Source organism: Misgurnus anguillicaudatus, chromosome 4 (genome assembly GCF_027580225.2).
Source record: "Misgurnus anguillicaudatus chromosome 4, ASM2758022v2, whole genome shotgun sequence".
Taxonomy (NCBI): domain Eukaryota; kingdom Metazoa; phylum Chordata; class Actinopteri; order Cypriniformes; family Cobitidae; genus Misgurnus; species Misgurnus anguillicaudatus.
The window spans coordinates 37291863-37305530 of record NC_073340.2 but is presented as its reverse complement, the minus strand read 5'-3'; the positions used below and the strand labels follow the sequence as shown (position 1 = coordinate 37305530).

The following is a 13668-nucleotide window of genomic DNA, read 5'->3' as shown; positions in this document are numbered from 1 at the left end:
ATAATCATATGAAGCCACAGACGCAACTCAGAAAAACTGCATGCATTTTTTGCTGATTGTTTCACCAATGAACTATCGGTGCCGATTAATCGCCAAAACCGATTAATCGGTCTACCTCTATTTTAGACATTATGTAGGCCAAAAAATGTCTTTCTCTATTGAAATTTATTTGAGCTGTATGTGACTAACAGTGACCGTAACCAAGATGACTGTTGCTGTTGCTTAGTGGTAGCGCATTGTGTTAGCAGTGCAAAAGGTTTTGGGTTTAATACCAGGGAACACAAGAGCTGATAACATGTATATCCTATAATGCACTGTAAGTCGCTTAAATGCACACGTCTCTCTCTCTCTTTTTCTTTAAGGAGAACCCCAGTCTGTCTTTGAGTCGTGATGCGTCCAGGCCTCTTCCTGCGCTGTTATTCAGTTGTCAGGTTGGTGTGGGCCGCACTAACCTGGGCATGATCCTCGGCTCACTGGTGATGATCCACCTCACACGAGAATCTCAGGAGACGACTTCCCCGTAAGTCCAAAACACACTCGCACGTTATACAGTATGTGTTTGAAGAAATATCCAATATCAACGACACGTGTGCTGCTCAAGAGCTTTAGTTTTTGTGTTTAATTTATTTCATGTGTTCTTAGAGCTGAGGATGATGCACCAAACAAACCCACAATGGACTTCAAGGTCATTCAGATGCTCATCAGTAAGCTTCCCAAAGGTCAAGAGATCATGGAGGAGGTCAGTGTCGTGTAGCCAAACATTTGAGTTTTCATGATGTCTGTTCTGATTATTTTAGCCAAGAACCGCCCACTTGTGAAGAAGACTATGATTGACATATGAAGGGAACAATCATAGTTTGGCTGTATTTGAAATAAGATCATTAGATCATCATAGTGGAAAACATAACTAGCAAAACATTTTTTGTAGATTTTGTGCTGTTTGTCTGAAGATAATACATCTCTGAAATTAAAAAACCCTCTTGTGTAGAGTTTTCATGTTGCACAAGATTTTTATTGAATGTTGATTCATATCTCTTATTTCAGATGAAACTGCAACTTTAGGTGAAGCAATAACCTATATATTATGCTCATGGATCTTTTGTTACCTTAATGCAAAATATCTTAAGTGAAACTTTAAATATCTTTTAATATTTAAGGGCTACTATAACCTAGTAAACTTTGTCAAATCCATTAACTTGAAGCTGTCGACAGTGACTTGAGCAATGAAGCTGTTATCTTGTAAACAGATGTATATTGTAGACGTCTAGCCAGCGTTTAGCTCCAGATGATGTTGAGAGGTCCTGGCTGATCTGTGTGTATCTGACGGTGTGCTGGTGTCTTTCAGGTCGATCGGGCCATAGACTGGTGCTCTGAAATGCACGACATCAGAGAAGCCATTTATGAGAACAAACGCAAGCTGGAGGGAATCGGTGAAGACTATCAAATTCAGGTCTGAATCTGTTTTAACATGCTGTCAATATTTACTGTAGTTTCATTACACGAGTGAAAGAGAGAGAGAGAGCTGAATCAGTCCGGGGTTTGTGAGTATTACTCTACTTTTATAAAAAAATCCTGATAATTTATTCACCCCCATGTCATCCAAGATGTTTATGTCTTTCTCTGTTCATTGGAGGAGAAATTAAATTTTTTTTTTGAGGAAACATTCCAGGATTTTTCTCCATATAGTGGAGTTTAGTGGACCTCAACAGTTTACAGTTTTAATGCAGCTTCAAATATCTCTAAATGATCTCAACCAAGACATAAGGGTCTTATCTAACCAAACCTCATTTTGCAAAAAAAAGTACTTTTAAACCACAACCTCTTGTCTTGCACTAGCTGTGTGATGCGCCAACGCAACCTGAACAAATAAAGACATAAACATCTTTAAAGACATGGGGGTGAGTTAATTATCAGCATTTAGTTTTTTATGAAAGTGTAGTAATCCTTTAAGAAGAAACCTCATTTATCAGTTTATCAGACTGCTGTGGATTCGTCTCTCTTTGAGATCTTAGATCTGCTGTGACCGGCTGTGACCTGTGTGTGATGTGACTGCAGATGTTCTTCTGTTTACTGCAGCTGGTTTTGACTGAATCTCGTCTGTGTGATGGTGACTGATTCGCTTCCTTGATCATGACAGATTCTTAAAGAAGTGTTGCTTTGTGTGTTTTCAGGGAAGCAGTGCTAAAAACTACTTTCTCCACCGAACCCTACAGAGCCTGGAACGATATTTCTACCTGATCGTCTTCAATGCTTACTTGCATGAACAGGTATGAGACGTGTGGCCTGTTATATACTTTCCCAGTGAGTCTCAGTTAGGGTAGATGCTGTAATGGGACACATGTCATCTCTTCAGTAGGTTGTACTTTACGTTGACTTTCAAAAGTATTTGTCTTTTAATAATTAGACATAACCGTAACTTGAAATCTGAATGTTGGTTTGTGTTCTCTCTGGTTTAGTATCCGCTGGCGTTCCCGTGTAGTTTCAGCCGATGGATGGGCGCTCACGCTTGGATTTACCGCCTTCTCTCCTGCATGAACCAATCAGAGCTCAGAGCCCCAGCTGATCTCATCACAAAAGGAGCTCGAGTTCTGGTGGCAACAATAACTTACGATCCATCTGAACAAACGAGTGAATAATTATAATACTTTATATTGTGAAAGATGGTCGTGACACAGAAATTGCATTTAATATCACGCATATTGACTCTGTAATCTGTGAATTAGTCAGTTATCATATCAGTTATAAACGCATTACAGTTCGGTCTGTTCCTTAAAGTCACCTTAAAGGTTGTCCATCAAGAACTGATTGGATTGTTGAAAGTTGGGCCATTTTGCTAATTGCCACAATTTTTTCCAGGCAGAAACAAGTCTCCAAAAAATCTAGTACTTTCTTACTTAAAGGGGACATATCATGAAAATCTGAATGAAAAAGTGCTATAAATGGGTCCCCAGTGCTTCCATCAACCTAGAAAATGTGAAAAAGATCAACCCAGTAACTTAGTTTAAAGGGGACAGAGAATGAAAAACCATTTTTACCTTGTCTTTGTTGAATAATGATAGTCTACCCGCATTCACAAACATACAAAAAGTGCTAAACATCCTAAACATCTGAGTCTCATAGAAATTCCTCTTTTAGAAATGTCAGCCAGAAAACAGCCCAATCTGAAAAACTGATGCTTATGACATCACAGGCATCTAACTGCCCCTCCACTTTAAAATAATTGGCTACATTTTTAGAGTGGCAGCAAAGTCAGCCAATCAGTAATGAGATTGCAAGTTAAGCCAGTAGGGGGAGCCAAATAGGTGCAAAACCACTTGTTTAAAATCCCCCACCCTAATAGAGTTAGCTGATGGAGGTTTTTAGGAAGCTTCTAAGGCATTACAGACCCAAACAAAAACATTTTTGTCTACATGTCACATCACAGAACAAGAATAAATACTCTGTTCAATCATTCTATGTCAGCTTTAAGTAAACCATTCTCTGCAAGCATGTGAAAAAACATGTCTTTGAAATTTGGCTCTCCTTGTGATGTCAGAAGGGGATCTATCTTATTATAATAATACCATCCATTAATCTGCACTATCCAACCACAGCACTGACATTTACTGCAGAGATCAGCTCATTTGCATTTTAAAGGACACACACAAAAACAGCAGTTTTTGCTCACACCTACAAAGTGTCAATTTTAATATGTTTTAATAAATTATCTATATGGTATTTTGAGCTAAATCTTCACATATGTACTCTGGGGCACCAAAGATTTATTTTACATCTTAAATATCTTACGAAACAAAGCACATTTTTTTTAATGTAATTAAGCATTAAATGGAATTTAATGAAATGTATATAATAAAAATGTGTGTATTATGCTTAATGGGGCGTACATGGCAAATGTGAATTCAACGATTTGCGAGAGAAGATTACATATAAAGTCAATTTAATGAAGAAAATAGACGCAATCTCGCATGGGGCGTTGCGAATGACACAAATTGGGCTGTGTGTTTGTCGCAAAAACACGCTCTATTTGCCTTAAACGCAATTCCACGCAAGTGGAACACACCAAACACGAATTCAACATTTTGCATGAATAGATTACATGCAAAGTCAATGCAAAGACATGAATAGACATGAACTCACGTGGGGCGATGCAAATGAAATGCGAATTTGGCAGCGAGATTGCCATGAAAACACGCGTTATTCGCTTCTAATGTGTTTCCATGCAAGTTTAAAATATTCAACTCAAGCGGAAAATTTACATGATGTGAAGTTAAATCCCTTGAGTAATCTAGAGTGAGGAACATAAGGAAGCGCCAATTCAACGTTTTGTGCGAATTTAGGCGCAAACTCGTGCATGGCGTGTAAATGATGCAAATTGTGCACCGCGATTTCTGTGAAATTGCACTATTCACCTCAAATGCGTTTTGGCACAAAAGTTACTTGAAAAGTGTACTTGAGTAAAAATACTTCACTACTGTCCACGTCTGCGAGGAGGGAAGGAAATGAACATTTTTGTTTATGACAGCACATGAATCTTAAAAACGAATAATGAAGCACACAGATCACAGTCATTTATAAAAAAACACAATATTCCTTAAAAATTCAAGTTTTTAATTAATGGGGACTTTAAAAAGTTCCGGTACAAGGCATTTTTTGGGGGGTAAAAGTTATCACTCCTGTGTCGTGATAAATAATTTTCATTGTTTAAACATTGAAATGTTTCTTTGTGGAGATGAATGTAGGTTTGCTTTTCACAGAAATGATCTCTTTTCACTTAGCAACAGTAAAGTGTCAGCAGGTGAATTCTGTGAGTGTGACTCAGTCGGCGTAAATGTTTCTCGCTGAGCTGTGATGGCCTTGGAGACGTTCTGTTCTCTTTTTCTGAAATGATTGAAATGCGGAAGTCAAGCGGCTTATCTGGCACTTTCAGCAAGCAGAGTGCAAAATATTAGCGTTGTTTATCATCAAAGTGAAAGAGACGTTTATTCCGACGACAGAATGAGTAACAGGGTTCGAGTGCGGGTCAGATATAAGGTTAATGAAGCTGTCACTCAAAGACTGACACTAAAAAAGTGTAAACTTCATAAACACGCTTAAATGATTAATTAGCTAACAGTTTTAATACGTTTAAGAATTATTTTACTCTATATCTGTAGTGAAATAATATCTCCACAGATGAATATTTTCTAAAGGTTTGTGTTGTGGTTCTGGTGGCAGATGAATATTTAGCACCTGACGTTCTGAGCACCATTAAGGAAATGAAAGTGGCCAATTTCCGACGAGTGCCCAAGATGTCAATCTACGGCATGGCACAGCCAACATCTGAGGTAAAGTTTTCCTAAATCACTCTCAGAATTACTGAAGTACCTCCAGAGATGTTGACAGCTACAGATTAGACCCTTTTAAGTGCTCATGTCCTCTCTGGTGACACTTCAGATGTTTTTTGAAGATCTCGTACTGGTTAATGTTCATTGCTTCTCTCGCATTCCACATGTCGTGTGCCGTCTGTCCTCCATCAGGCGACGGGAGCCGTTCTGGCGTATCTGACGGACGAGAAGAGGAAACACAGCAGTGTTTTGTGGGTGAATTTGCAAGACGAGCTGGTTGTGGAGGCAAACGGGCAGATCTTCTGTCCAAGAGAGCCCAGCTGTGTGGACCAGCACATACGTGTGCTCCCATCGCAGGCACAAGAGATGGAGGTCAGGATGGTCAACTTATCTATAACCGCTCAATAAAAATCAACAGAGATGTCATGTGTTGTAGTAAATGTGGCTCGTCACATTCATTTCTGCTTATTTTTAAAGTGTTTGTTTGTTTATCTGTGTATATGTTAGAGATTGGAAACGGCTTTGAAAGAAGAACTTGTGGGAAATCAGAAGTGGCTTGAAGTGACTTTGGAGCAGGAGAAGCAAATGAAGATGTTTAAGAGCTGTATGACGGTGCAGGAGATCTTTAATCTTCACAAGAGTTCACATCAGGGTCTACAGTACAGACGAATTCCTCTGCCAGACTGCTCTGCTCCCACTGAAGAGGTCAATACACACACACACACACACACACACACACACATAATGGCTTACTACAATATATATATTTTCTTAATGTTTTCACACTATGAAAACTAGGCTGCAGATCCGTATCGGCCGATAATGGCATTAAATGACTCAATCGGTGCTCGCTAAATTTGCTGATCTCATGAACCGATCTTTGCTCATGTGCGACGTATAGATTTGGATTTCCCTTTTTGCCTTTACAGAGATATTATGTGTATTTTCTATGAGGATGCGCTCTGGTCTTAATTTAGATTCCCATTTAGATGCGTTTTCACCGTGTTTTCGTCGATGTCACGCTGTACTCAAATGCTGAGCTCTGTCTTTTGCCACTCAGTGGGCGTAACCGGCCGCAGTCCCTCTCGCCTTGGTGATGTCATGTGCATATCCTCTATACAACCTGAATGGATGCTCATGATTGTATTAGGGGCGGAGTTATGCTCAGAGGCTCCTCTAAGAGTCATTGAGCCACCGTTTTAGGCCTGAAACTGAAATAACGGTGTAATGGTTTAACAACAGAATTTAGTACTACATGGTTCACGTGTTTCAGCAATACATTTATAACATTTATAATGTGTGCAGAAACTATTTTTAAGATTGACTTTACACAGACTTTGTTTTTTTTTCAAGGTGTAATGCAAACATTCAACAATCATCATTATTGGTGCTGCCTCACGATTAGTCGCAACTAATCGTTTGCAGAATAAAAGTTTTTGTTTACATAATAAATGTGTGTGTACTGTGTATAATAATTATGTTTATATAAATACAAACAGATAAATGTATAATTTTAAGAAAAAATATATTTATATAATACATATTTATATTTATATATAATATAGATTATATATAAATATAAACATGTATATACACATGCAAATGTTTCTTAATTATATACATGCATGTGTGTATGTGTATTTATACATATTTATTATACACAATACACCCACATATATTATGTAAACAAAAACGTTTATTCTGCAAACGATTAGTCGCGACTAATCGTGAGGCAGCACTAATCATTATGTATTATATTATATTATTGCATATACATTTTCATGTTTTTTTCACTTTCCATTTTTTATCATTCAGTATCATCAGTATTTTTTTCCTGTTATTTTCTTGTTTCTGTGCAAAATGTAATTTTGCTTCGCAACATTGCAAGTTGTGAAAAGCACTTACCAAATAAAATTGAATTGAATAGTCAAGAGATTTTTAAATAATGCGAAAATTTTGGGCCTGACCTGGTGCACGCACGCACGCACACACACACACACACACACACACACACAAATGATTCCTATTTTAAAATGCTTGTGATTTACAGTCAGATGCATTGCTGGTGTTTATCTGCCCATGATGAAAAACTGATCTGGTTCGCCCTCTACTGCTCATTTGTGTCACTGCAGATCATAAAACTTCACAATAATTCTTATGTGTAATACAGAAAGACTTGAATACAGTGACAGACTTCATCTTTTATCTCTCATGTTCCTGAAAACACCATAAAGTGTGTTAATAAAGTCCAGTCAACTGTTCAGACCTGTTATTAAATGGTAAACTAAATGTTGTTTATGGTTGTGTTTAGATTCACAAACAGTCCATTTTTGTCAGGTGTGAGATCACAGACACCAAACAATGGATTTCAGTTCTATTATTTTATTATTATTCTCTTCAACACATTGCTTTGCATTTCATTTAATGTTGTCCAAGTTGTAACAATATGTGAATAAGTTGTTTAACTTTAGTTGTTGTGTTCTTGTTTGTGTGTGTTTAGGGTTTTGACAGCTTGCTGGACGCGATGAAGTCTTGTCTCGCTGAAGATTCATTCTCTGCGTTTGTGTTTAACTGTGGGAACGGGAAAAGTCGGACGACCACGGCCATGGTCATCGCTGCTCTGACGCTCTGGCATTTTAATGTATGTCTGCTTTCTGGACAATACAGGGCAAAATATTTTTATTAGATTTGATATTTATTATTTTAGATTTTATCACTGTGGAACTCTTGATTCGGACATTCTGCTGTCTCATGTTTTTGTATAAAGCTTCTAAAGCTTATAATTGTCTTACAGTTGTGAGTGTTACATAAACAACATAAAGTAACACACTATAGATGTTTATTTTGTCTGTTTTTGGTTTCAAACAAATCCAAACATCCTTTTTTGGTCAATTGTCCTTAACTTGCATATTTACAAATGAAATAAGCATTTAATACTTAATTTATGCATGCATGTTGAATAAGATATAGTCAAGAGTGTAATTACATTCAAATACTTTAAATATACTTTAAGCACAGTAAAACAAAACATACACAGTGACAGTTGTTACATGTTTATACATTTTTTCTAGTACTGTAAGAACATATTAATGACTGTAATATCATAGTACATGTACTGTGTTTTTGTAGCATGATATTGTCTAGTAAGTTTTAAGTTATTGTGTGTTGTTTATAGGGTTTTCCAGAATGTGCTGAAGATGAGATTGTGAGCGTTCCTGATGCCAAATACACGAAGGGCGAGTTTGAGGTGATGCCAGCTGTTATTACTAATCTAAACTTTCTCATTTACATTCAGAATAAACCAAAAGGCAAGAATTGTCTAATGAAAGATTTGACAAAAGACCTCATAGCTCACAGATGTGAATTGTACTGGCAAAGTTTCTAAAAACGTTTTTTTTTATTTATACTTCAGATTAGCCTCTATCTATTAATAATGTTCATCTGTGTTTAAGTTTTCGTGAGAATCACCCCATAACTTATATTGAGTATTTTTATGTTTTCATTTTACTCATGATTTTAAACACATGTTGTTGTTTCCACACATTATCAGGAAGGTCTTTAGTGGTTTCTCATCTTTGCCCAGTTTAGATTTTGGAGAAGGTCCAAAAAAAAAACAACTTCCCAGAATTACATTTGGTGGTTTTTTTAATCTGTCAGCTATGGTTTTACTGACTCCACTGAGGTTTATACTTTGTAGTTTGGTTGTTTAGTAATGGTCAAGGATCTCTGGATCTGTGCCGGTTTGTCCATGAGATCGGATGCCTCCTTTATAAAGAAACACAGTGACACAGTTATGTGATCTCCAGCCTAGATTAACACAATGACACATTTTACTCATGATAGCTGAAACTGACACACACACACACACACACACACACACACACACACACTGTGAAATTGTTCAGTGACCCACAGGATTTATTTCTGGAAACGATGCCATGCATTAGACACTAATGCGAGCTAAAAATCCAAGTAAAACCTGTGGGAGAGGTCACTGTAAGGCACTACATGTCTAAAGTAGGACAGTCGTGGATCAACTGTTATATAAAAGCTGTCAAATGGTGCATGTATTAAATGAATGAAGTTGAATATGATGTATGTGTGTTTAGGTGGTCATGAAGCTGGTGAGGTTGCTTCCTGACGGTCACAGGATGAAGAAAGAGGTGGACGTGGCGTTAGACTCCGTCAGTGAGACGATGACACCTCTTCACTATCACCTGAGGGAAATTATCATCTCCACATACAGACAGGTAGATGGCGCTCTATCACCTATATAAATAACTTGATTGATTATGTGCTTACCTTCTGGTAAGTCTATAAACATACAAAGCTGTTTGAAGTCCCTAGCTCTGTTCTGATTGGCTGACTCAGTTCATGGTGCAGTTTAGAGGTAGATTTGCGATAAGTTTGTAAGGTTGATTTGGGCAGTTGTGTATATATGTCTAACTAACATTTTATTAAAACACTAGTTTGAATTAATTTATTTGAGTGGTTAGTGTAAGTGCTTTAACTAGTTTACAATCATCTCAAGGTTTAAGAGAGTTAACAAAGCTTTGTCACAAAGTGGCTGCTTTAAAGAAGCTCAGTTCAGTTTTGGATTTATGTGTGTGTTTGGAGTTGGGTTGCAAAGGGGCATAAAGTTTCAGGTAAATTTCTGGAAACTTGTAATGGGAACTTCATCTGGGGAATTTTGTAAAGTTTCCAAATTGGCACTTAATGGGAATTTACAGGAATTTATGGGTATTATTTGGAAATTTAGGGAAATTTATATAAACTATATTTCATATACAAACATAAACATTTTGTTTGTTCATAAGCAGACATGCATGCAATGTAATACAAATTTCAAAAGAAAGAATAGAAAAATATTACTCCAAACTTTTGAACAGTAGTGTGTATTGTTACAAAAGATTTTTATTTTTAAAATTGTTCTTTGTTTTAATAAATCTGTTCTTTTTAACTTTGTATTAGTCAAAATAATCCTACTTGCGCTCATCAAGTCTGCATTTATTTGATCACAAACCCTTCAGAAATCATTCTAGTAAGCAGTGTACAGGGTAGAAATTCCACTGAAATTGCATTAAATCTTAAGGTTTTATGGAAAATAATGCTGCAAGATTTTTTTAACAACATTCAAGTTCCCTGTTATAGGCAACTCTGCAATTTTTTCCTATTTCCAGTTTATTCCCATTAATTCCCGTCAATTTCCATATATTCCTGATAATTACCATATATTTTCGATAATTACCATATATAGAAATTTCCAACCTTGAAAATTCCCAGAATATTGTGACCCTAGTTTGTAGGCACTGAATATATTGTACAGGACTGTTTGAATTCTTGTACCATCTTCAATTCGGCTGTAGATGGCAGCAGCTCTTCTCCAGAGCAACACGTTCATTGATGTTTGTCACACAGAGGTTACACCAGAATTACACGCCAATCAGCAATCACTTTATCAGAGAGTCTTCTTGATTTTATTAGAAAGATTCTGGGAAACGACACCGCTGACGTGGCCTTCAGAAAGCCGGATTCATTTAATGTTGGAGCACAGAGTTTTCCACACGTATTCAAATCTGCAGTCGACTGTGAAGGCCTAATGACTGACAGACGTGTCCTTGCGTGTTGTGACACGTGCGAGTACAAAAGCATTTTGTGTCAAGCCCTGTTCCAGGGAAGGGGGTTGTTTGTGCATATTTGTGTGTGTGTAAGTGTGTTTGTAGGTCAGGTGCGGGTTTGAGCGAGCGCTGCGCTCTTATATAAAGCGCGGAGAGGCCGGTCTCCTGTGACTCGCAAATCAATGCAGGTTTGTGCAGCGAGAGCCGCTCGGCCCCGTCTCCATCTGCTATCAATGGATCACATTGTTCCTCTGAGTCGTTACAGTAACAGAGCTGGAGCTCGGCTTCCTAAAACGGCCCGCATCCTTAAACTTGCAGGGCCAAGGGATTTGTTTTTTTCCCAAGTGGAAACCCATTTCACTGGCAAGCGTTAATCCCTCTCGCTTACTCCTCTCTTTCCTCTTTGTGATACTGTTATAGAGAGCTGACACACAAATATATCTGTATGTCAAGAAGATAAGCTTAGATCAGATTTAATGTATCCAGACAGAATGGCATTAGGATAACATTTGTCTTGATAATGGTCTGTAATATCCATCGGGTGTTAGGGATGAATCCCTCCCCAAAGTCCTGAGATGCTGTTTGACTGCATTGCATTCAATCTTCTTATTGCATCGCTGGATCAGTTATCATGTACCTGACAGCCATTGATCTTCTCAAGAGAGCTTTGTGATCATATACTCCAGACACGAGTAGGGCTGTAACAACTAATTGATAAAACTGATAAAAATCGAATTTCATTATGAATTAGTTGGTCTGTGATGTCACATGCTCCCGCACCAACATCAGACAGCACGGACAAGCGGCCGCTTCATACAGCGCGAGCTGCCTGCTAAAGTCAGGTACTTTTTCTTCATACAACACGAGTTTATCAGGTGCTGCTGCTTCTCACCGTACGGTCAGCTTGGTTAAAAGCAAGGCAGCGTTGCCAGGTCCTCGACCTTTCAGCAGAGTTCTGAATTGGGCAACTTTTGCACAGGTTGTTGTTTTCCTGCGGGTTAGGGGTGAAAGGATTTGGTTTATTTGTTGGTATTTGGACATCCCTCAGTGGGATGCTTTTGGAATCATTTTGAATTGCCAGTTCATTTTATTTTGACAATTGAAGATGTTTTACTCTTTAAAAAAGGCACAAACTTTTTTTATTTAAAGCTTAAAATATCAGAATTGAAAAGATTATATTATTAAGTGCGTGGCTTATGCACTTTTGAAGTACACTTCTACACGTGAGTACCCTAATTAATGCCTTATTTAGCTATAATAAGTGAAAAATGTAATTGAGTAAATATTTGTTTTTATCCGATTAATCGATTAGGGATGCAACGGATCACAAAACTTGCGGTTCAGATCACATTACAGTTTTTGGGGCACGTATCAGATCATTTTTCGAATCAGCAAAAAATGGATGGAAAAAATCTAATAACAAATCAAGAAATTACAAACATTTATAAAAAAGAACAAAGTTGCACATTAAGTAAGGTCTAAAATTATAATAAGGTTTACAGAAATCGAATCAATAAAAAATAAAACTCTTTTTTTAGACCTACAGAAGTGATTTTCTCTTTATCTTTGGTTGTTTGATTAACATTAATGACACAGACTTAAGTAGCTTAATTGAGGTTACCGTCTCTTTAAGAGAAGCACAGACTGGTTTCTGCTTCTAATCTATACACACACTTTAGACATAAACAAATGTTTTATTAGAAAAAGAATACTGTGTAGATCACTTTATTTGTATGTGCCCTGTCAAGAACATTTCATGTTTCCTTGCTCTATGAAATGTGTCTCTCCGTGTGCACAGTATTGACACACACACACACACACACACACACACACACACACACACACACACACACACACACACACACGCACACACACACACACACACACACACACACACACACACACACACACACACACACCTGAAGGATGGTCACGTCTGATTGGAGCTAGACCGGACACATTCAACCGCATGTGCATAAAATAAACTGCTCACTTTAGCGCCTTTCTGTGGTTAAATTGTTTAAAATCACTTGAATGTTAACATTTGCAAACGTTTGAAACACATTCAAATGATAAACTTTCCCTATTTAAATTTGCGTATTAATCCGTGCGAGCCGAACCGTGTGTCTTGATCCGTACAGATCACGGATCAACTGCAATCCTTTGCAGTACTATAATCGATTATGAAAATAATAGTGAGCTGCAGCTAGACACAAGCTCTTTTATTGTGCATCCCACACTGGACCTCTGACGAGTTAACTTGTCAATTAAGAGGAAACGCTTCCCTGCCAATGACAAGTTTTTCTGGCAATCCGTATTTCCACAATTATCCACCAGGAAATATTCCCTTTGGTCAAACGGTTCAAACTACGACAATTATCTCAGCTTTTTGCTCAAAATGTAGTATTTTTGAAGAAACCTACCCGTATTTCAGAGGTGATAAAAGAAAACAAATGAAGATAGGATGAAAGGTTTTTTGTTTGATATATTGTATGTTTATATATTTAAAGAAGAACATTTTCTGCAAAGCATTAAACTATTGTGAAAATCATAAAAAATGTTGGCGGGGAAAGAGTTAATAGCCTGTGGACCCATTGACCTTCATCACAAATCTGTAAATTACCATGGTAAAATGAGTCCTTTGTTATGATTTTAGATCACCTTTGTCTCTTGAATGTCTCATCTTCAGTTTTTTGAATAGGATAGTGTCAGAGAGTTCGATTGAT

General features: G+C 37.4%; 1 protein-coding gene across 9 annotated transcripts in view; it reads left to right on the top strand.

The window, feature by feature from the left end:
• pald1a (phosphatase domain containing paladin 1a) overlaps positions 1 to 13668 on the top strand; it is a 62260-nt gene that overhangs the window by 20824 nt on the left and 27768 nt on the right. For all 9 annotated transcript variants that reach the window (XR_012369365.1, XR_012369364.1, XM_073867252.1 and 6 more), the window contains 11 exons: positions 363 to 520; positions 643 to 739; positions 1346 to 1450; positions 2172 to 2267; positions 2457 to 2597; positions 5214 to 5324; positions 5517 to 5696; positions 5832 to 6029; positions 7825 to 7965; positions 8500 to 8571; positions 9434 to 9574. Coding sequence is in view for 7 of the 9 variants with exons in the window: in XM_073867252.1 (XP_073723353.1) it covers positions 363 to 520; positions 643 to 739; positions 1346 to 1450; positions 2172 to 2267; positions 2457 to 2597; positions 5214 to 5324; positions 5517 to 5696; positions 5832 to 6029; positions 7825 to 7965; positions 8500 to 8571; positions 9434 to 9574 (1440 nt within the window). In the remaining 2 variants the exon portion in view is untranslated. The remainder of the gene's footprint in view (positions 1 to 362; positions 521 to 642; positions 740 to 1345; positions 1451 to 2171; positions 2268 to 2456; positions 2598 to 5213; positions 5325 to 5516; positions 5697 to 5831; positions 6030 to 7824; positions 7966 to 8499; positions 8572 to 9433; positions 9575 to 13668) is intronic.